The sequence below is a fragment of the Oryx dammah genome, unplaced genomic scaffold (genome assembly GCF_014754425.2).
Source record: "Oryx dammah isolate SB20612 unplaced genomic scaffold, SCBI_Odam_1.1 HiC_scaffold_26, whole genome shotgun sequence".
NCBI classification, from domain to species: domain Eukaryota; kingdom Metazoa; phylum Chordata; class Mammalia; order Artiodactyla; family Bovidae; genus Oryx; species Oryx dammah.
Window position 1 is genome coordinate 78,799,681 of NW_024070210.1, and position 23,714 is coordinate 78,823,394.

Genomic DNA, 23,714 nt, shown 5'->3' on the forward strand with positions numbered 1-23,714 from the left:
ATGTGCAGCCAAGCTAGGGAACCTCTAGAGCCCAACCTACCAAGGCAGCAGTCAGGTTAATTTAAATAGTGGAATCCTCAACATAGCTTATTTCCTATATACAGCCCCCAAGATGGAAATAAGGCTGCCACCACAATACATATAAATATGCCTAGACTTCAGCCAGCAGACCTATTGTTCCACCCAAGCGTGTCATGAACTCTGATCTAAAGTAAGTTACAAATCGGAGCTTCAATTTCATCTACCTAATGATAACTGGAACCCCTGAGACAATAGTAAGAACAAAGTGAGAGTACTGGAGAGCAGTGTCTCATAAATAAGCATATACACAACTCCCACACTTTTTGTACTCTTCTTACACTAAGAGATCTGTATATCACTTTTCACCACTAAATCACAGTGAAACAGACATAAATGGGGAAGCACACATGTAGTTCAATTTCTCACAAAGTGCTTAATGATGCAGTTCCAGGAATGCATTGTGTCATAAGAGCAGAACCACCTGCAACAATTGAAGGATTAGTAAGGGATTACCAGCTCCAGGGAAAAGACAAAGGGCTCTCCTTTCCCAGGGTTGTCAGAGCTGCCTTTTGTCATTAACTTCAAATACACTTAATGAAAACATGGAGGTAGATTTACAGTTGCAAGTTATCAACTCCAAAGAAATTTGCAGGGGACTGAAGGAAAAGGATTTTAATACAAAAAACACAGCCAGAGGCAGAAGAAGGAGTGGCATGGAACTTTTTAATTTGGAAGGCAAAGAGGTTACACTTCATGGAAGGCAGAGGCTGTGCTAACAAATGCTTATTACAAAGTTGTTCTGGTTCGGAAGGAACCCAGGGAACTTCGCCAGGCTCTCCACCTGCACCCCAAGGAGCTGGTAGTAAGCATAAATCTGAAGAAAATCCATGTGTCCAGCAAACTGCCATCTCAAAGAGCTCTTATCCAGGGGAAATTAAAAAGTGAACCTGAAAGAAAGAAGCAGAGAGGTAAGAAGAGATATTCATGGTTTCTAAAATCTCTTGTGATATTTTAGAAGGGCCTCAAATCCTTTAACCTAAGTTCTAAACCCGTATAGACAAAGGCAGTTACAGGGTTCCCCAATTCTGGAAAGTATTTAAACCAGGCTAGAACAAACAAAATAAAGCAAATATTTTCCAATGAACATTTTACAGACGTATCCATAAAAACTAATGCTCAAATCTCAATTCCAAGACATAACTGACTTGGAACTGTAGACGCAGTTCTAACGCTGGCTCTACAACTAATAAGCTGTGTGACTTCATGTAAGTCACTCTGACCTCCCTGATCCACAAACCCTCTTTGTGGTGAGAGGGCTGCAACTTAACCTGAAGAACTTTTCTGGATTTAGAAAGCTTATAAAGCACTAACTTATCGTTGGGGTGGGAGTGGTGGGAGTGGAAGAAAGAGGAATTCGAAAAACCTAGAAAAAGATCCCCAACCTCAGGTCTAACAAAGGACCAAACAAGAAGGAATAGTTTTCATTTAAAGGGAAGACTATTTTTGGCAAGAATGAGTTGGAGAATAACCCCAAGAGAAGTGTCCTTCTTTCCCAACCCTCTGGGAGGGCTACCCACATAGTGTGCTCCAACTCCAGTGTGGCCAGGGGTGAGCCCTTGGCTCTCGGCGCCCCAGCATCCCCAGCCGCAAGCAGCCCACTTTCCTGCAGTGCGCCATCCTCCACGTGCCATCTTCCATGTGTGTCATGACTGGAGGAATGTTGGGAAATACCACCTTTCAGAAGAGGGGGGCTACCCGCTACGAGAAAGGGCACCACCTTACTCTGTATTAGTTCAGGCGATCTGGAGACTCTAGCATCAGAGCTTAAAAAAAAGATCTTAGACTCCTCACCAGATTGTTATTTCACTAACAATGGCACTTACAGAAATGCTACATAATTGCAGAATATTCCTACATCAGTGGAATTACAAGAAATATGTAAAACAAAGAGCAAAAATTGGGGAGCAAAAGTGATCACAGTGCCAAACAAAGGACAAACAGATCTTCTGAAACTCACCATTCACTCCATCAAATTTCTTACTGACAACAGACGATCACATCAGTGCTAACAGCCAAGGTGAGAGAGGACTAGAGCACAGGCCACTTCAGGGAAGAGCCTTGACCCACTGAGAATGCTAAAAGAAATCCTCATTTACTAGGAAAGTCAAGTTTTGAGATCTTATGATATTAAAACATTTAAATCTAAGACATTGGGACTGGTCCATCTAAAAGGCAAGAAAATGATTCACGAGAGTAAATTTCTGTGAAAATCGTTTTCAGAAAATTCCTATTTACATAGATCTGTTCCTTTCTTTTAAGGCAAAAGTATATTTACCAGACAGTATTCTAAAAGCAGAGCTTCTAGGAGTCTTTGAATTATTAGCTCAACAAAACTCAACTATTCACCAGGTCAGAAGAATGATTTCAACTGTTAACTAGGGGATAAAGGTTTCAGGAAACTGACTAATAAAGTTTCCTCCCTTGATAACAAGATATGTAAAGTGGAAGCCACCTGCTGAGGAGAGTGAGCATGGCTTCTTCCGTCTATCCACCCAAGCAGGAAAGATAGCACCATTCCATCAACCTGTTCGCGTCATCTCAAGAGAAAGCAAGGCACAACACAAAGACCTATTCAAAATAATCGCTCTCTGTAAAGTCACACACGATGATGCCAGATAGAGGCACTTCCACCGGAATGTCTGCTTCCTCAGCACCATCTCTATTCCGACACCAGCACTGAGCAGATCTGCTCAAATGCCGATTTTCCTTCAAATCCATCTCATCCTAGTTTCTACTCACCAATTAAAACTAAAATTGGAGAAAACAGGAATCAAAGCGCATCTAGTCTTCTCGTCTTATAGATGAGGCAACTGCCACCTGAGAGTTTGACAGATCTGTCCAGAGCTGTGCTGTCCAACATCACAGCCACTGGCCACACGTGACTATTCAAACTGAGTTAACATTAAATAAAATTAAAAATTCAGAGTCTTAGACGTTCCTGGCGGCCCAGTGGTTAAGACTCTGTACTTCCAGTGCAAGGGGTGTGGGTTCAATCCCTGGTCAGGGCACTAAGATTCCACATGCCGCGGGGTGTGGCCAAAAAAGAAAAAAATAGTGCCTCAGTCACATAGCCACATCTCTAATGTTTAATAACTAACTACATGTGACCAGTAGCTACCATACTGGGCAGCTGCAGACTCAAGTTTGCCCAAAGCAAAGTTCTGTTGGACAGCGCTGGCCCAGGGTCACCCTCTTGAGATAAAGTCAGGTTTCCTGATGTGCATTCTCCTCCATTTCTTCCAGATCATATTGTACAGAAACATTTACCTCTAAGTTTTTCCCATTTGAAAAAGAGAAGCAACTTTGATACTGTTAAAGGAAACCTTCTAACAAGACATGCAAAAGTCTTTGAACACTACAGAGAGGAAGGCATATAAAAGTTTGGAGTAAAAATGACAATTAACAAGTTCCTACTCAGTCACTTACTAGTTCCAGGCCCTGGACAAATCAATTTAAATTTCATCAAGGTTTTCTTACCTCATGTATAGAAAGGGATTACTACTATTTGTCTACCTCCATCCCAGCGTGCTGAGTGCCATGCTGAGTGCCAAAGAATTGATGCCTTTGAACTGTGGTGTTGGAGAAGACTCTTGAGAGTCCCTTGGACTGCACGGAGATCCAGCCTGTCTATCCTAAAGGAAATCAGTCCTGAATATTCATTGGAAGGACTGATGCTGAAGCTGAAACTCCAATACTTTGGCCACCTGATGTGAAGAACTGACTCACTGGAAAAGACCCTGATGCTGGGAAAGATTGAAGGTGGGAGGAGAAGGGGATGACAGAGGATGAGATGGTTGGATGGATCACTGACTCAATGGATATGAGTTTGAATAAGCTCCAGGAGTTGGTGATGGACAGGGAGGCCTGGCGTGCTACAGTCCACGGGGTCGCAAAGAGTCAGACACAACTGAGCGACTGCACTGAACTGACCCCAGCATGAGCTGGGGGATGACACAGGTTGATGTGTATGAAAGTGCACGTGGAATGTGTGTGAGTCCTGCAAACCTGGTAATGTGGTAACGGTAAAACATTCAACAAATGTTGTCTAATTTTGTAAAAGGCTTTATACAAACATTGTGCATTTTTAACTTTTCACCACCCTGATAGATGATGAAAACCTGGTAATGTATAAAAAGCAAAAACTAAAGGAAAAAAGCAAGGGGGAAAAAAGCAAAGCTCAGCTGAGGATCCACACAGTGTGATCCTCCTCAAACACAATGGGACTATCATGAATACTATTAATCAGAGGCTTCAACAACTGCAAGAGACTCTGATGACCACCCAGGCCAATTCCCTCCCTGTAAAGACAGGGGAGATGAGGGCTCAGCGACAAGCTTATTTCTCCATCCAACTAGTTAACAGCACAGCAAAGTCTACAGCACAGGTCTTCTGACTTCTACTCTCCTGCTCGTGCCCCACTCTGCCACCCTTCATGCGGACTGTTTCCCTGGCTCCGTTCTCCTACAGCACATTCCTCATGTCTGAGCATCCACATAACTAAGGATACAGCTATTTTATACAGCATTTCTTGCTGTTGAAACTGATTTACACAACAAACATGCACTATGACTGTTAGCTCTGTGCTAAGCTCTACGGTCCCTATTCCCTGGGCATTTAAGAGTCCAGTGGGAGAGACAGGAAAATGAATGGTTTCATAAGTGTATGGTAAGTGCAGCATTAGGGGTAAGCACAGGGGACCGTGACAGTCCCAAGAGGCTCCTATGCAACCTGGGGGCAGAATGACTTGCAGCAGGAACCATCTGAGCTGCAAGGGTAGAGAAAATAAGGCAGGGACTTCATAAACACAAATCTGTAGCAGTCCCCTGGCAGTCCAGTGGTTAGGACTCAGCACTTTCAACTTTCACTACTGGGGCCCAGGTTCCATCCCTAGTCAGGAACTAGGACTCCATAAGACACAAAGCTCAGCCAAATTTAAAAAACAGAACAAAATTAAAAAACACACACACACACACAAATCTACCTGATAGTCCCTCTTTTTTTTTTTTTTTTTGCTGGTTTTCAATGAACCAAATAAAAAATAGAGCAAAATCACCAATTAAAAGTCATCAGTTATCAGGGGTTTTTTGTAAAAAAATAAGCAGATTCAAGGTTTTAAGAATAGGTAAAAAACTAAGCTCATTCTCCAACCAAGGAAAAAAAGGGGGGTTGAAAAAAAGACTATGCTAACTCAAAATGTTTTCTACAAATTTAGAGTATTCCCCTTTTTCAGAACTTATCTGATGGCTAATTCAATATAAGGTGAAATGTCACAGAGAAAATGAAATAGATACTAACCCCTCACACACACACAAACTTAAAGCTGGCTGCCAGGAGAAGAGGAAAACCAGGCCTCAGTTCAGTTCAGTTCAGTCACTCAGTTGTGTTCGACTCTGCAACCCCATGGACTGCAACACGCCAGGATTCCCTGTCCATCACCAACTCCTATCCATCAAGTCAGAAACAGGTCTAAAATAAGCCAAAATGGGAGCTCCCGAACTGACAAGATAAAAAAACGAAATAACAAGTACATCTGTGGGCCACTGTACACTTGGTCTTCACATGTAACAAAATCCTAGGGTCACTGTAAGGTTGCATGCCCTTTTGTGCCTCACTCGACATTGCCGACTTCTGGTCAGAATGTAAAGCAACCCCCACCTAACATCTAGGCCCACCTGGACCTCTGCTGCCCTCCTGTGACTGCAAAGAAACTAGGTTTTATCACAAAGGTATTTGTGGTCTCTTCCCCTAAACTCAGTTTCTCTTTTGAGCTTGTAGTATATTCTCTCAGCAATGAAATGTACAAGCCACTAGGTGGCAGTAGAGCCTAAAAAATAACATTAAGATTCCCTTTAGAGGTCGTTTTCTAGATTACTATAGTACTGATATTTACTGATCAGCAATTGCTTGTTGGAATATAATTCCGTTAGTCAGAGTTATGTTCTGCCCAGCCTTGCAGCACCCTCGCTTCAGCCAGGATTAAACACTATGAATTTTTAAAGACCTGTAGAACCGCCTCCACCATAAAAACAAAGTAACACTAACAAGGTTTCAGCACAAGCTGGTGGCAAACTATCTCCCCCAGGCTAAGCACACTGCCAAGCTCAGGTCTGTCTCTTTGTCAAAGCCCTGCTCGCTCTTCCCTCTAAACTCCCCTTCCCAAGCTGTGATCCAATGTAGCTGAGTCTCTCTTCCCTTCCGAACACTTGAGGTAGGCTGACATTTTCTGAAAAGAATTTCACTAGGAGACACGGAAAAACAAAACAGGAAATATTCACCTGTAGTTATGTAAATCTTTATTCAAATCTACTGAATATGATGCATTCAAAACAGACTTACTGCCACCTAAGTGCCAAATACCATCACTTTAGTGGTGCAAGGATTCTCCCAACTCAGAAGCTCACTAGGAGCATTTTTCCTTTTTATAATAATTTTTTAAATATTATGAAGTCTATTCTTGACCCCAGAAATAGCCACCTATACCAGTGTTGCCAACTGAACAGCTAACTTCTACCACAGGTTTCTCACTCTGCCATCTCTGGACATGTTTTCAGGGGGCCACAAAGTCTGAAGTTTGGATAAGGTTGTGTTAACAGTAGTTTTTATATATTTATAAATTTCAAGAAGACTAAAGTCTTACAGCAGAGAGAAACAATGGGGACTGGAGGGATTCAAAGGAACTTTAGCTTAGTTTCTGTTCAAAATCTGTTCATTGCAAGTAATGAATATGGGGGTGTTATATTATTCTCTGTACTTTTCTATATTTTTAACATTGTCATACAAGCAAAGAAAGTAAGTAATAAAGGAAAAGATGGTGGTAAAATAACTGTGGACACATTTTAAACACATTTCTCTGACTGTGCAATTGTCAAATACTTTATAACAAGCAATTTTTTTTAAGAAGGGTGTCTGTGTTGTTTTTTTTTTAATATATATTTATTGACTGCCCCGGGTCTTGGTTGCAGCACACAGGATCTTCAATCTTCACTGCAGCATGCGGGATCTTTAGTTGCGGTACAGGAACCTCACTTGTGGTGAAGGACCTCTTAGTTGCAGCATGTAGGATCTAATTCTCTGACAGAGGTCAAACCCAACCCCCTTCATTGGGAGCATGGAATCTTAGCCACTGGACCACCAGGGAAGTTCCCACAACAAGCAATTTTAAGCAAAAATTAGGGCTTCCCTGGTGGCTCAGATGGTAAAGAATCTGTCTGCAGTGCGGGAGACCCAGGTTTCCCTGTGTCGGGAAGATTCCCTGGAGAAGAAAATGGCAACCCACTACAGTATCCTTGCCTGAAGAATCCCTATGGACAGAGGAGCCTGGTGGGCTACAGTCCGTGGGGTTGCAAAGAGTTGGACAAGATTGAGCAAGTGAAAATAGAGATTAAAAACATTTTTTGACATCAGACTGGAGTATCAGACTTAAAAGATTTCCAGTAAGGCTCTTTGAATCTGTTTCCCATTCATAAATGGAATTAGCAAGTTTATCCTCAAGAGGTTGTTCTGAAAATAAAATAAGACAGAATAAGAAGCATTTAAAACCTGATCCATGTGAGCATTCACTGTCTGCTAACTTCCTTACTTCTCCTTGAAAACATTTCTTTAACTCAGTACCATTTTCTTCTGATCTGCCTTTTTCAGAGTTGCTGCTGGTTTTAAATGCTACCCCGAAATTCACAAAGAGCAGTACACTATGCTTATGGATGTTTATTCTTTTTACACCCAACTCCCAACATACTTGGCAAATATGGAAAGTATTAAATTTTTATTGTACCCTCTGATATAAATATTGAAAACTCACTTAAAAACCATTTTTTAAAATGTTTTAGGATACCGCACATAGAACTGAATTAGAAACATAGAAAAAGAGCAGAAAAATGTCTATTTGAAGATTGAGAGCAGGACAGTATACTGTATGTCAAATGAAAGATCTCTGGGAAAAAAAACCCTGATAAGTCCCCCAAAGAAGAATTCTCTATGAATATACCCTCTATAGAATGATTTAACACTGTAATCTGGGATTGGAAGATTATGCTGTACCCTGGACCCATAATTCCAAGCTGAACAGGTGGCCCTAGGTCGTTAATATGGTCTGCAGTATGCAGTTTCTGCTGAGCCTGCTTTTTTGTCTGTTTCTGTCATAATTTTGAAATACTAAGCTCTCTGCAGCAGAGTCCTCTTCCAATCATGACAGCCCTAAGAGATAATTTTTCATGATTTGGTATCTCCCTGATCCTAGAGAACATCCTTGGACTGTATGCTCTGTCCCCTTGTTAAAGCATACACCACCATGACTCATCTAGAAAGGAATAAGGCATTTCCTTTTTAGGCTAAGGCATTGCTCTAAAGTAATAAGGCATTGCTTTTAGAGTAAGGCCATCAGAAGACTTATGACCTTTCCAGCAAGTTTGCTATCGGAGCCCGGGGTTGCTCAGGATGTTCACAGGCCAATGAAGGTCAGTGTTGCTGGCTAAGCTTTCCACCTGCACTGAAGAAGCTGTCATTGGTCAGACACCTCGCCTGTGGCCTCTGCTCCAAAGTAGCATGGCAGCCACCCTCTCTCAGCCCCCACAGCACTTTGGTCAAGTCTTTAGCATGGCTCTAACTGCTGTAGGTACGTGGCTTCTCCATTAGACTGTTCATTTCCTGAAGGCAGGAGCTATATTTTCCTTTTCTTTGTATTCCCAGTATCAAGGCATTGACTGGCATATGAGAGAACAATTCAAGTCCTGATCAGGTCTCCAAAAAATTCAACTGTATTAGGATAGTAGAAAGAAGTGGTTCTCAACCTCTGTCACTGATATAAACCATCTCTGTCAACTTAACTATTGCCAAAAGTGAAACTTCACCTGAACTAACAGAACTGTTTTTGAGACAGTATAAAAAATGGAAAGGCTTTATGTAATATACTAAGTAACTGATTGACTTACGACAGAAATTGAAGTACAGTCAGTCACATTATTACATTTACCTTGCCCATGGCTGTTGTAACTCATGTGTTAGATTTCTGATTAATACAAAAATGACAGCTTTCCAAGCACAACAGAAAGAGGTTGGGCCTCTTCCCCCAGAAGGGGTAACATTTCCTAAGGTTCTCTTTTCTCTACCCCAGTAATAGCAACATTTAATTCTGTTGGGGAAAGGCAGAGAATAGAGTGCATTTACTCATCAGTAGGCAACGTAGGATATTGGAAGAGCACCACTGGGCTAGGACACTGCTCTGCTACCACTGAGCTGCATGGCCAAGGAAACCCAGTAGACTGTTCGGGAACTCCCTTTCCTCATATATAAAATAAGTCTTAATACAGAGTCAAGTGCTTCTCAGAGCTTTAGGATTCTGCTTAGGAGGGAAGGATGGAGGGGAGAGCATACTACACACGAGGGGAGCCCAAGCAAAGAAGGCTTTTCAACTCTGTCAATGAAAACAACCCTGGCTCCTCTGCCATTTTATATATTGAGATTCTATTTTGGGGGCTCCAAAATCACTGCAGATGGTGATTGCAGCCATGAAATTAAAAGGTGCTTGTTCCTTGGAAGAAAAGTTATGACGAACCTAGACAGCATATTAAAAAGCAGAGACATTACTTTGTCAACAAAGGTACGTCTAGTCAAGGCTATGGTTTTTCCAGTGGTCATGTATGGATATGAGAGTTGGACTATAAAGAAAGCTGAGAGCAAAAGAATTGATGCTTTTGAACTATGGTGTTAGAGAAGACTCTTGAGAGTCCCTTGGACTGCAAGGAGATCCAACCAGTCCATCCTAAAGGAGATCAGTCCTGGGTGCTCATTGGAAGGACTGATGCTGTAGCTGAAACTCCAATACTTTGGCCACCTGATGTGAAGAGCTGACTCATTTGAAAAGACCCTGATGCTGGGAAAGATTTGAGGACAGGAGGAAAAGGGGATGACAGAGGATGAGGAGGTTGGATGGCATCACCGACTCAATGGACATGGGTTTGGGTGGACTCTGGGAGTCGGTGATGGACAGGGAGGCCTGGTGTGCTGCGGTTCATGGGGTCGGCAAAGAGTCGGACACGACTGAGCAACTGAACTGATGAGATACTTAGGAAATAAAAGAGCTCTACTGCTAAAAAAAAAAAAAGAAAAACTGACAAAGTGAACCAAATAGCATCTCATTATTTTACGGTGTTCTCCCAAGCTAATCCAATTTTCCCATTAATTTTTAATTTAGCACATATATTAGCAAGAAGCTGTCATCATGAAGCTATCATTCATTCAGCATATACTATACGTGTATCAGGTGTAAGCACTATACTAGGTACTATGGGAACAATGGCTCAGCATCTGAAGTCATCTGGGATCAATATCAGAAAAAAAATTATAGAGCAAAACTAAAACCAAAATCTACAATTTATGTCTCTTCCAAGATCTCAGAGTTATTTTCATGGGATTATTGGTGCAGAAATTAATGTATTAGCTACAAGCAAACTCCCATTTTCTGCTATCTTAATGATTTCCAGAACAGTGAGAAGAGAAGGCAATGACCAAGATCAGCAGCACTGATGAATCATGATATTAACGCAAACTTTGCAGACCGATATGGAAAATTCTGCAAAGCTCTCATCAGCACTATGGGAACTCTGCCAACCATGATCAAAACCAGCCCCCTCCAATCTCTATTCCTAAAATCAACATCATGTGATAAGCGCTAAGATCATCACTTACATTCTTCTAGTCTCCTCCTCCTCAGTTAAGTAAACAGGAATGATTCAGCCAACGAAGTTCATGACAACAAGGTGAAGGATGGTGCTGGCAAAGAGAAAATCAGCAAAGGCTCGCTCTGGGGAGATGCCTTGGAAATCCGCCTTGTTTTGTGGGTTGATCTGTATTCTCAGACAAACTGTACAAGAACAAAAACACAAAAATGATTATCAAGTATGTAACATGTATGACTAATGCACATACTCAGACCCTCTGACCCAATAATTCTATTCCAACAGAAGTCATTAAGTCCATCAAAAGACATGTACAGGAATGATACCAATGGTGGCCCCCAAATGGATGCAATCTAATATCAATGGTAAAATAGGGGGTATTCTCCAGCAGTCCAGTGGTTAGGACTCAGCACTTGCACTGACAGGGACCCAGATTCCATCCCCGGTTAGAGAACTAAGATCGCACAAGTTGAGCAACCGAACAAAAAAAAATCCACAAACAAAACAGTAAAATGGGGAAATTATGGCATATGCATACAACAGATACCATAAAGCAACGAAAGAACTTCACAACATGGATTCCACAAATATCCTGATGAGCAATACAATCCAGACGCCAAAAAGTACATTCTTCTACAAAGCCTCTACAAAGCTTTAAACCAGCCAAAAACAATCTACAGTAATACAAGTCAGGATACAAGTCAGTAATACAAGTCAGGATAGTGGTTTTTAATCTTTCACAGGAGAGATGACTTGGAAAGCATGCGGAGAGACCTTTAGGGTGCTGGTAGTGTTCTATATTTTGATGTGGTAGTGGTTAAAAGGGTAAATTTTTTAAAGTTCATCAAGTTGTACACTTAAATTTTCTGCTGTTATTTGTTAAAGGGAACAATATGACTTCTCAGAGTTAAACTAAAAATCAAAGGCTTACTTAGAAAAAACATATATACAACCAGAAAATCTTGAGAACTCTCTTATCTCCTGACTTAAGTTTATAAACTTTTTAAGACTGAGATGTAGTTGAGGTAGTAACAAAGGAGGCAGGCTGAGACCAAGTTATAAAATTGTGAATTACTTCCAACAGAACATGTATACTGGACAGCAGAGATGTGTATCCACGAGGACCTCACAGTTCTCTCCATCGCCACCTTCTGTACCCTTGAAGAGTCCAACCTGATACTGTAGCCATAGTGACCATTCGACATGAAAAGAAAGTTCTAGGATACACTTTTCCAAAGTATCTTTATACCTGTGACAAATGACTACAGAGCTTAAGTTTACTTCAGATTAGCATCTGCTCCCATCACTTCATGGCAAATAGATGCGGAAACAGTGACAGACTTTACTTTTCTGGGCTCCAAAATCACTGCAGATGGTGATTGCAGCCATGAAATTAAAAGGCACTTGCTCCTTGGAAGAAAAGCTATGACCAACCTAGAAAGCATATTGAAAAGCAGAGACATTACTTTGTCAACAAAGGTACATCTAGTCAAGGCTATGGTTTTTCCAGTGGTCATGTATGGATATGAGAGCTGGACTATAAAGAAAGCTCAGCGCCGAAGAATTGATGCTTTTAAACTGTGGTGTTGGAGAAGACTCTTGAGAGTCCCTTGGACTGCAAGGAGATCCAACCAGTCCATCCTAAAGGAAATCAGTCCTGGGTGTTCACTGGAAGGACTGATGCTGAAGCTGAAACTCCAATACTTTGGCCACCTGATTGAAAGAACTGACTCACTGGAAAAGACCCTCATGCTGGGAAAGATTGAAGACAGGAGGAGAAGGGGACGACAGAGGATCAGATGGTTGGATGGCAACACCAATTCAATGAACAGGAGTCTGAGTAAACTCCAGGAGTTGGTGATGGACAGGGAAGCCTGGCATGCTGCAGTCCATGGAGTCACAAAGAGTCGGACACAACTGAGTGACTTAACTGAACTAAGCATCCGTTTTACCACTAACCAAGAGAAGGCAATGAACTGAGATCTAACCCAAAGGTCAGAAAACTACTAGACTAGTTTTCAAGAGTCCATCACTATGGCAACAGAGTTGTCCTTATGCTTAAACATGGAAACACCCCTGATGTTTTCAGGAACCTGGACTCTTCAAAACATTTAGGACACTGACTGAAACAAGGGGGGCCAATTAAAATCTGCTGGGGCAAGTACAGCTTGGTTCATCCATTTGCCAGAGCAACTAGCAACATCTATTAATGTTTAAAATGTTGCCACCTTTTAACTAAAGAAATTATCTTACAGAACAAGAACATTCTAACAGCACATACCTAAAGCTGAAAAAAACAGTGAAAACAGTCCAAATGACATCAAGGGATTATTTAATTAAATCACACTGCTGCTGCTGCTGCTAATTCGCTTCAGTCGTGTCCGACTCTGTACGACACCATAGACAGCAGCCCATAAAACCCCATGCAATTATTCAAAAGAATGAGGTGAATTCTCAATAGGTTGACAGTAAAGATATCTAAAATATATTAATTGAAAAAAAGCCAAAAATATTCTACTATTCTATTCCATGTTTCTCTTAAAGTAAATATATTTTCTCATTTTCCTTGGAATGTAGGAAAAAATCTGGAGAAAGAAATATCAAACACAATTAACAGTGGCTATTGGGGTGGAAGGTGGGAGTAGAGTAGTGCTTGAGAATGGGGGACAAAAGGAAAGAAAAACTCCACATGAAGGTGGATAAGGAAATGAACTGATGTTACCATTTTCACAATCACAGCAACTGAAGTTACTTCAATAACAACCTAAGAGTCAGAATCTTGCAGAGATCCAAAGGACCCTGAATGTCATAGAGACCAATATCCCTTATGATGCACAAAATGCCCAAGAGGTGGTGGGGATGGGCATGCCAAGAGGGCTGCATGAATCAGCTGGGAATCGTTTCAAAATATACTTACCATTTCTGGAATCTGATAAGTCATGCACAGGTAGAGAATTACAAACCATCCAGAGCCTCCATTACCACAGAGGCAACATATCTCCCACATGCAGGGGTGAAAAAAAAAAGGCAAAGAACGCCTGTTCAAAACATATTAGTCTCTCAGTCATGTCCAACACTTTGTGACCCCATAGACTGTAGTCCATAGAATTCTCCAGGCAAAAAGAATACTAGAGTGGGTTGCCATTCCCTTCTCCAAGGGATCTTTCCAACCCAGGGATCCAAGCAGCATCTCTTGCACTGCAGGTAGATTCTTTACTGTCTGAGTCATCATGGAAGCCCTCTGTTCAAGAAACAGCCCCCCCACACACAAATAGTCTCTCCCTGAGCACTTCCAAAAATGGAAACGTACTACCTCCTGAGGCAGCTTGCTCCATTTTAGTGGTTCTAATTTATCTCCTTAAATGTTCATTTATTCAGCAAAATATTTACTGAGCATCTACTATGTGCCATGCAGTGTGCTAGGATTTTGGCACAGAATAAGACAAGAATCTGGCTCCCAAAGAACTTACACTTCAATGAAGAGAAACATAATAAACGAGAAAACAAATAAATAAGGAAATATGAGGTAGAGATATGTGCTATAAAGAAAACAAGGTAATAGAAGAGTGACTAGGAAGCTATGTCTTATTTGGTGGTAACAGAAGATCTCTCTAACAAGGTGCTATTTTAAGACCAAAATTTGATAGGAGCCAACTATGGAAAGATCTAAGGGCAGAGCATTCCAGGCAGCAAGAACAATGTTGACATGCTCTAGGTACAACATGGCAGACTGACTAGACTAGTGATTAAGGGCAAGAGGTGGACAAGGGCCAAATCCAGTGGGGCTTTGTAAGCTTCAGTAAAGAGTCTGGATGTAGTTCTAAGACCAATGGAGTAATATTTCTAAGTTTTGAGCCGAAGAGTAAAATAATCTGATTTAATTTTTTAAAGATGGTAGAACTGCAATATAGAGAATGGTTTGCAGAGTTAAAGAAACAAAAGAGTCATGTAGGAGCCAAAGAGCTTGGGCAATGGTAGTAAAATGGACAGACGTGGAGAGATACAGGCTATGTTTTGGGAAAGGGCTTGCTGATGTAATGGATGTGGGAGATAAGAGAAATCAAGGCATCAAGAAAACCTCCTAAATTTTTAGCTTCAACAATTTAACCAACATTGACACTGTTCTGACTGGTGAAGAGAAAGATGGTTGGGCCAGAAGGTTCAATTTGGAGTTGTGTGTTAGACATCAAGTGAAGATGTCAAGTGGACAACTGGACTTACTAATTTGGAATTCAGGGAACAGGTTAAAACTGAAAATATTAATGTGGCAGTTGCAGTTACATAGATATTATTTAAATTCACCTAAAGGAAAGAAACAGAAAATGGGTCTGGAACCACACCCTCAGACCGAGAAACACCTAGCACAAACAGTAGGAAAGAAAAACCAATGAGGTAAGAAAGAACAATCAGGAGAGTGTAGTGTTGTAAAAGTTTTGAGAAGAAAGTACTTCATTCACTCAGAAGGAAGCAGCCAACCATGTTAACTGCTAAATGTTGCTGAGCATTCGGGCAAGGTGAGGTGTGTGCCGTTAGATCTGGCAAGATGGAAAGAGTGGTTTCACTGCAGTGATGGGGAAAGACCACCACCAAGAATGGGTTAAGAGAAAATGGAAAATGAGAGAGCAGAAACAACAACTAGACTAGACTATTTTTTCAAGGAATTCCGTGATGATGGAAAAGAAATGGAACAGTAGCTACAGGGGTATCTGGAGTCAAATTAATTTTTTAATTAGATGATTAATTAGAGCATATGTGTATGATGGGAATGATCCAGTGGAGGGAAATTAATGGTACAGAATGGAGGGATGATTACAGAAGGTGAGTCCTTGAGTGAGTAAGAGACATCAAGATGCTCTTCACAAGTGGAGGAGGTGGCCTCTGATAGGAAAGGGATATATCATTCATCCACCATCACAGGAAGTAAGTCAGAGAGCAGGGGTAAAGTGGAGGTGAGCTGCTATGATTCCTTGCTGGCAAAGGGAAAGCAAAAAACAAAGTAAGATCAACTGAGAATAAAGGAAAAGAGAAAAGACAGGTGAGAGTGCAGAAAGAAATTACGAAGCATGTCTTGGAAAAGCAAATATATCAGGGAACTGTTCAGTTCATTTCAGTCACTCAGTCGTGTCCGACTCTTTACGACCCCATGAATCGCAGCACGCCAGGCCTCCCTGTCCATCACCAACTCCCGGAGTTCACTCAGACTCACATCCATCGAGTCAGAGATGCCATCCAGCCATCTCATCCTCTGTCGTCCCCTTCTCCTCCTGCTCCCAATCCCTCCCAACATCAGAGTCTTTTCCAATGAGTCAACTCTTCACATAAGGTGACCAAAGTACTGGAGTTTCAGCTTTAGCATCATTCCTTCCAAAGAAATCCCAGGACTGATCTCCTTCAGAATGGACTGGCTGGATCTCCTTGCAGTCCAAGGGACTCTCAAGAGTCTTCTCCAACACCACAGTTCAAAAGCATCAGTTCTTCAGCGTTCAGCTTTCTTCACAGTCCAACTCTCACATCCATACATGACTACTGGAAAAACCATAGCCTTGACTAGATGGACCTTTGTTGGCAAAATAATGTCTCTGCTTTTCAATATGCTATCTAGCATCCCTCATAACTCTTCTTCCAAGGAGTAAGCATCTTTTAATTTCATGGCTGCAGTAACCATCTGCAGTGATTTTGGAGCCCCCAAAAATAAAGTCTGACATTGTTTACACTGTTTTCCCATCTATTTCCCATGAAGTGATGGGATCAGATGCATGATCTTAGTTTTCTGAATGTTGAGCTTTAAGCCAACTTTTTCACTCTCCTCTTGTACTTTCATCAAGAGGCTTTTTAGCTCCTCTTCACTTTCTGCCATAAGGGTGGTGTCATCTGCATATCTGAGGTTATTGATATTTCTCCCAGCAATCTTGATTCCAGCTTGTGCTTCTTCCAGCCCAGCGTTTCTCATGATGTACTCTACGTATAAGTTAAATAAGCAGGGTGACAATATACAGCCTTGATGTACTCCTTTTCCTATTTGGAACCAGTCTGTTGTTCCATGTCCAGTTCTAACTGTTGCTTCCTGACCTGCATATAGGTTTCTCAAGAGGCAGGTCAGGTGCTCTGGTATTCCCATCTCTTGAAGAATTTCCCACAGTTTATTGCGGTCCACACAGTCAAAGGCTTTGGCATAGTTAGTAAAGCAGATATAGATGTTTTTCTGGAATTCTCTTGCTATTTTGATGATCCAGCAGATGTTGGCAATTTGATCTCTGGTTCCTCTGCCTTTTCTAAAAACATCTTACATCTGGAAGTTCACGGTTCACGTACTGCTGAAGCCTGGCTTGGAGAATTTTGAGCATTACTTTGCTAGCGTGTGAGATGAGTGCAATTGTGTGGTAGTTTGAGCATTCTTTGGCATTGCCTTTCTTTGGGATTGGAATGAAAACTGACCTTTTCCAGTCCTGTGGCCACTGCTGAGTTTTCCAAATTTGCTGGCATATTGAGTGCAGCACTTTCACAGCATCATCTTTCAGGATTTGAAATAGCTCTACTGGAATTCCATCACCTCCACTAGCTTTGTTCGTAGTGATGCTTTCTAAGGCCCACTTGACTTCACATTCCAGGATGTCTGGCTCTAGGTGAGTGATCACACCATCGTGATTATCTTGGTCGTGAAGCTCTTTTTTGTACAGTTCTTCTGTGTTTTCTTGCCACCTCTTCTTAATATCTTCCGCTTCTGTTAGGTCCAGACCATTTCTGTCCTTTATCAAGCCCATCTTTGCATGAACTGTGCCCTTGGTAGCTCTAATTTTCTTGAAGAGATCTCTAGTCTTTCCCATTCTACTCTCACCAATACTTCTCCATCACAGCAGCATATCCATGTACTTGCCTGCATCTCCCACCAGATTATAAACCCTGTGGGAGTAGAGACCACATCTGCATGTTCCATAGTTAAATTCTAGTTCCCTGCCAGGAAACCTGACACATAAATGTTCAACATTCCTTAACTTATCAGAGGCATGCTCATAACTGAACATCCAGTATTAAGCACTGATTGATGAACAGAGCATTACACACCTACAGAACATGGGAGGAAAACCTAAATCTCAAGAGCCAGGCAAGGGCTCAAAGGGAAGCAGCACTTGAGCTGTCTAAGAAGTGAAGGAATTTTCTGGGCAATCAAACAAAGGTAAAATAGCTTAATACACCTTGGCATGTTCAGGGAATAATAAGTAACACAATACTGGAATATAAAGTACAGAGAAGGGGGAGACAAGAGATGAAGCTAGCAATGTGGCCAGAGCCAGATCATCAAAGAGCCTCTACACCATTAAAAAATATTTTAAATTTCTCTTTGGATACAGACAAATTTTCTGTGGGGAGCAGAACAGTTAAATCTGCAAGTCAAATCAAGCCTGCAAACATAGCGTAAGAGGGACTGGAGGGCGAGACAAGAGGCTGGGAGATCAATAAGGAATATTACAGTAGTCCAGATAGCAGATATTGAGAACCTGAGTAACAGAAGACAATAGCTAGCAATGGATATGAGATTTAGAAACAGGCCAGTCAGGCATAATGCTGCCAAACTCCCCATCTCTTTGATAACAGCTATGGGCCTAGGACTCTAATAGATAATTCCCAAAGAAACACTGGATTCCAGTCCTCACAGCCAAAGAGCTGCCATGAGAAAGAAAACACTCTGAATTAGGTCTCCTTGTCTTTCAAATTCAAACCGTTGTGGATCTATAAACTAGGGGAAACAAAACTTTGTTAATTCCAAAACTATTTCATAAAGATTAGAAAATAGAATAGACAAAAGCTGTGAAACTACTTAAAAACTGATTTCAAGATCAAAGACTTATTTTAAGGATAGTCTTAATGTTTTCCACACATCCCTCCTAAATAGCACTTTAAAGGAGCAAAAAGAGGGATTTCAATCAAGTGAAAAAGGAAAAAAAACTAGAAGGGCTGCCAAACTGGGATGCTATTCTGAAAAGGGGACAGGTATCCTCTTCTAGAGATATCTAACCACAAGATAAACAGTCAGCTGCTGAGGATGTCTGGAAGGAGAAAAATATTCTATCATTGAAGTTTTCTACACTGTAAACTGCTGATCCAAAAAAAACAACAAAGATTTCTCAATGGCAATTTTCTACCTCTGGCTCCTTCTTGAAACCATGGGTAAGTCTCCCCAGTCGTGAGGGAATAGAAGAAAACAGATCATTTTCATTGGGCCCAAATAATATCAGGCTTTGGGGGGAAAAAAAAAAGTGACAGGATCTTGTACTGATTTATAATGTACTAGTCAATTTCCAAAGAGCATATGCTACATAACACATGCAGAAGGGATAGAAGAGAACAGACTACCAAAAAGAAATTAAGGGAACCAGGTTAGAGAACTTTCCCCTCCAATTTATCCTACACATTAACACCAATTTTAAGTCTTTCCACTCTAATCTAAAAAGATTTGTAAATGTTTTAAATGCTTAGATGCATTCCTATTACTTACAGGATAAAATTCCTTAGCCTGGCCCTCAAAGTTCTAGCACCCAGAACTACCTAATCCTTCCACATAATCACCTACAATTCCCTTTCTCAGCCAAACTGACCTCCTCCCTTCTCTTCCAATACGTAGAACAACTTCGGGAAGTTAGAAACCCCAGCACAATAAACAGACAGAAGGCAGTGGTGGATTTAGTAAGGTCAAAAGTGTCAAAAGAAATGCAAACAAAAATAGACAAATGGGACCGAATTAAACTTAAAAACACTTGCACAGAAAAGGAAACTATAAACAAAAAGAAAAAGAAAACCCTCAGAATGGGAGAAAGCAACTGACAAAGGATTAACCTCCAAAATATACAAGCAGCTCATGCAGCTCAATATAAGAAAGACAAACAAGCCAATCAAAACATGGGCAGAAGACCTAAACAGATATTTCTCCAAAGATGCATCAGTTCAGTTCAGTTCAGTTGCTCAGTCATATCCAAGTCTTTGGGACCCCACGGACTGCAGCACATCAGGCCTCCCTGTCCATCACCAACTCCCAGAGTTTACTCAAACTCATGTCCATTGAGTCGGTGTTGCCATCCAACCATCTCACCCTGTCATCCCCTTCTCCTCCCACCTTCAATCTTTCACAGCATGAGGGTCTTTTCCAGTGAGTCAGTTCTTCAAAGCAGGTGGCCAAAGTACTGGAGTTTCAGCTTCAGCATCAGTCCTTCCAATGAACACCCAGGACTGACTTCCTTTAGGATGGACTGGCTGGATCTCCTTGCAGTTCAAGGGACTCTCAAGAGTCTTCTCCAAAAGCATCAATTCTTCAGCACTAAGCTTTCTTTATAGTCCAACTCTCACATCCATACATGACTACTGGAAAAACCACAGCTTTGACTAAATGGACCTTTGTTGGTAAAGTAATGTCTCTGCTTTTTAATATGCTATCTAGGTTGGTCATAACTTTTCTTCCAAGGAGCAAGCGCCTTTTAATTTCATGGCTGCAATCATCATATGCAGTGATTTTGGAACCCAGAAAAATAAAGTCTGACACTGTTTACACTGTTTTCCCATCTATTTGCCATGAAGCAATGGGACCAGATGCATGATCTTAGTTTTCTGAATACTAAGCTTTAAGCCAACTTTTTCACTCTCCTTTTTCACTTTCATCAAGAGGCTTTTTAGTTCCTCTTCACTTTGTGCCATAAGGGTGGTGTCATCTGCATATCTGAGGTTACTGATATTTCTCCTGGCAATCTTGATTCCAGCTTGTGCTTCATTCAGCCCAGCATTTCTCATGATGTACTCTGCATAGAAGTTAAATAAGCAGGGTGACAATATACAGCCTTGACGTACTCCTTTCCCAATTTGGAACCAGTCTCATGTTCGATGTCCAGTTCTAACTGTTGCTTCCTGACCTGCATACAGGTTTCTCAAGAGGCAGGTCAGGTGCTCTGGTATTCCCATCTCTTGAAGAATTTTCCACAGTATATTGTGATCCACACAGTCAAAGCCTTTGGCATAGTCAATAAAGTAGAAGTAGATGGTCTTCTGGAACTCTCTTGCTTTTTTGATGATCCACTGGATGTTGGCAATTTGATCTCTGGTTCCTCTGCCTTTTCTAAATCCAGCCAATAAACACATGAAAAGATGCTCAACATGGCTCATTATTAGAGAAATGATCTAAACAAACCAAAACAACGAGGTATCACCACCTCACACTGGTCAGAATGGCCACCATCAAAAAATGTATTATACAAACAATAAATGCTGGAGAGGATATAGAGAAGAGAGAACCCTCTTCCACTGTTGGTGGGAATGTAAACTGAGGCAGCCACTATGGCAAACAGTATGGAGGTTACTTTAAAAACTAGGAATAAAACTACTGTATAACCCAGGAATCCCACTACTGGGCATACACCCTGAGAAAGCCATAATTCAAAAAGACACATGTACTCCAGAGCTCACTGCAGCACTATTTACAATGGTCAGGACATAGACGCAACCAAAATGTCCATCAACAGATAAATGGATAAAGCAGCTGTACATACATACAATGGAATATTACTCAGACATAAAAAGGAACAGATTTGAGGGTGCTGAACTGAGGTGGATGTACCTAGAGCTTGTTACACAGAGTGAAGTCAGAAACAAAAAAACAAATATTGTATATTGCCACATATATGTGGAATCCAGAGAAATGGTACTCATGAACCTATATGCAGGGCAGGAACAGAGAGGCAGACAGAACAGACTTGTGGACACAGCAGAAAAGGGTGGGATGAATTTAGAGAGTAGCACTGAAACATATACATTACCATGTGTGAAACAGATAGCTAGTGGGAGGCTGCTGTGTAACTCAGTGAGCTCAACCCAGTGCTTTATGACAACCTAGAGATGGGGGATGGGGTTGTGGAAGTGCGAGGGAGTTTCAAGAGGGAGGGGATACACGTATCCTTATGGTTCATTCACTCTGTTGTATGGCAGAAACCAACATAACATTGTAAAGCAGTTCTCCTCCAGTTAAAAATAAGTTTTAAAAGAACAAATTTTTAAAAATAAAAAGAAATGCAACCAATACCCTTGCACAGCAACTATGAGTTGTCCTGAATCCTTTTTCCTAAAGCAATTTTCTTTTTTTTTGAAAGGATTTTCATTTGTTGGGCTGATGTTTGCTGCAGCAATTTTCATTTCTTAGACCCAAATACCTATTATCCAACAGCTATGAAATCACAACCCCCCACAAGAACTCCACTACTCCCTCTCACTAGGCATTTTCTTCAATGACAAGCCATCAACTTGTCATTGGGGAGGAAGTTGGGGGGATCTACCAATTCAATTTTAGCCACAGCAGCCTCAAACCCAAAGACTTAGCATAAGGAAAAATAAAATTCTTCTGATTGTATCACACCAATAATAGAATTATGAGAATGAAAGCTGAGTTCAAGATAGTAAAATAACAACTTCAGAGTTGGGTTTTCCATTTTAAAAGTTTACCAACTTCAAAGGTGTGTTAAACTTAAGTTATAGATGAAACGCAGTTTTCCCTGGACCAATATGAAGTGAAGTGGATCACCAGGTTGAGGAGCAGAATGAAGGTTGTTTCTAGATCTAAGTCCAGTTCTTCGGCGGCTTTTTGGTGTTAGGTACGACAACCTGAATGAGCCTCAATTTCCCCACTCACAAAGACACAGCAATGCGGATCCCCCTCACAACTTCAGAAGGCGGTGGTCTGATACAGAACCGAGTACTGTGGAAACAGAAGTGAAGTCGCTCCGTCGTGTCCCACTCTTTGCGACCCTGCGGACGGTAGCCCAACAAGCTCCTCCGTCCATAGGATTTTCCAGGCACTGGATTTTCCAGTACTGGAGTGGGTTGCCATTTCCTTCTCCAGGAGATTTTCCCAACCCAGGGATCGAACCCGGGTCTCCCATATTGTGGGCAGACGCTTTACCGTCTGAGCCACCAGGGAACTGTGTGGAAATAGAAGCACACACCAAAGCAACACATTGTTATTGAGATCACTTATAGAATCATTACCCGCTAGGATGAAGCTCCCCACACAAGAGATGAAGCCCGAGAGGAAGGAGTTGAAGGGGAAGGTCCCCACGAGGAGACAATAACCGAATTGCAGCGCTCCGGTCAGCAGTATATACAGGAGGTACGCGTCCAACAACTTCAAACGCTGAGGAGTGGCGCTCAAGTACTCTTCTAAAAACCGCGAGATGACCGACAACACAGACGCCGACATGGCTACAGTCAGCTACAAGCTGAATATTCCCGCCGGCCTACCCTCAAACTCCTAACTGAACAGACCACCACACCGGATATAGAGTTGGCGCATGCGCACAGCTAATATCCAAGCTCCGCCCTCCTCGAGTTGCCACTTTGCGCAGGCGTATAGGCCGGCCAAGGAGCGAAACAAGTAATGCGCAGACGCAGAATACTTCTGCTGCATGAGAACTACAGCCAGAGAAAGCTAGTGCGCCTGCGCAACGGATCTGTCCCAGAGTTGGAGACGTGTCCTCTTTTTGTCCTGTTTCCGCAGTCAGGTTAGTGACGCCTCACAGTTGCTCTAGCAACAGGGTAGCGTGGGAGGAAGGGGAGGATAGGATTTTCAGCGGACAGCGTGGCTACCCGAGGGTTCCGGCTTTCTTTGGTTCTTGGGCGTCCTAATTGGATCTGCTTTAAGTTAATGTCTGGCGCTTCCTGAGTTTCGGTACCCGCTCGGCCCTAAAACTGTTAAGGGCACTAACTGCATATGCCTGTCCCAGATCATTAGAGGAAGTCAAGTTGTCCCGCAGTGAAAACCACCGGAGCCAGTCACTGCGTAGGCATCAGTTTAGACTTGGTTATTGGAGAAGGCAAGTGCGGAGCGAAGGTGCGGGAGCTCGACCTCCGCCCGGCCCTGAACTCCATTTGGGAGCTGAGTATGCTTAGAAATAAGCGCGGTAAAACCTAGGCCCGCAGGTGTTCATTCAA

The 23,714-nt window shown here is 41.8% G+C and overlaps 1 protein-coding gene across 1 annotated transcript; it reads right to left on the bottom strand.

Annotated features, from left to right (window-relative positions):
- Positions 1 to 724: 724 nt before the first annotated feature.
- Positions 725 to 23,123, bottom strand: DAD1 (defender against cell death 1). The gene is made up of 3 exons (XM_040227195.1): positions 22,773 to 23,123; positions 10,765 to 10,939; positions 725 to 968 (listed from the first exon to the last, which is right to left on the bottom strand). Exons 1-2 carry the CDS (start codon positions 22,981 to 22,983, stop codon positions 10,809 to 10,811), a joined length of 342 nt encoding a protein of 113 aa, XP_040083129.1. The 5' UTR covers positions 22,984 to 23,123; the 3' UTR covers positions 725 to 968; positions 10,765 to 10,808.
- Between the last annotated feature and the right edge of the window lie 591 nt (positions 23,124 to 23,714).

Coding starts and splice junctions, on each gene's coding strand:
- DAD1 (XM_040227195.1), bottom strand. CDS start 22,983: ATGTCGGCGTCTGTGTTGTCGGTCATCTCGCGGTTTTTAGAAGAGTAC. Junction 10,940..22,772: donor GGGGAGCTTCATCCTAGCGG/GTAATGATTCTA, acceptor GTTCTTGTACAG/TTTGTCTGAGAATACAGATC.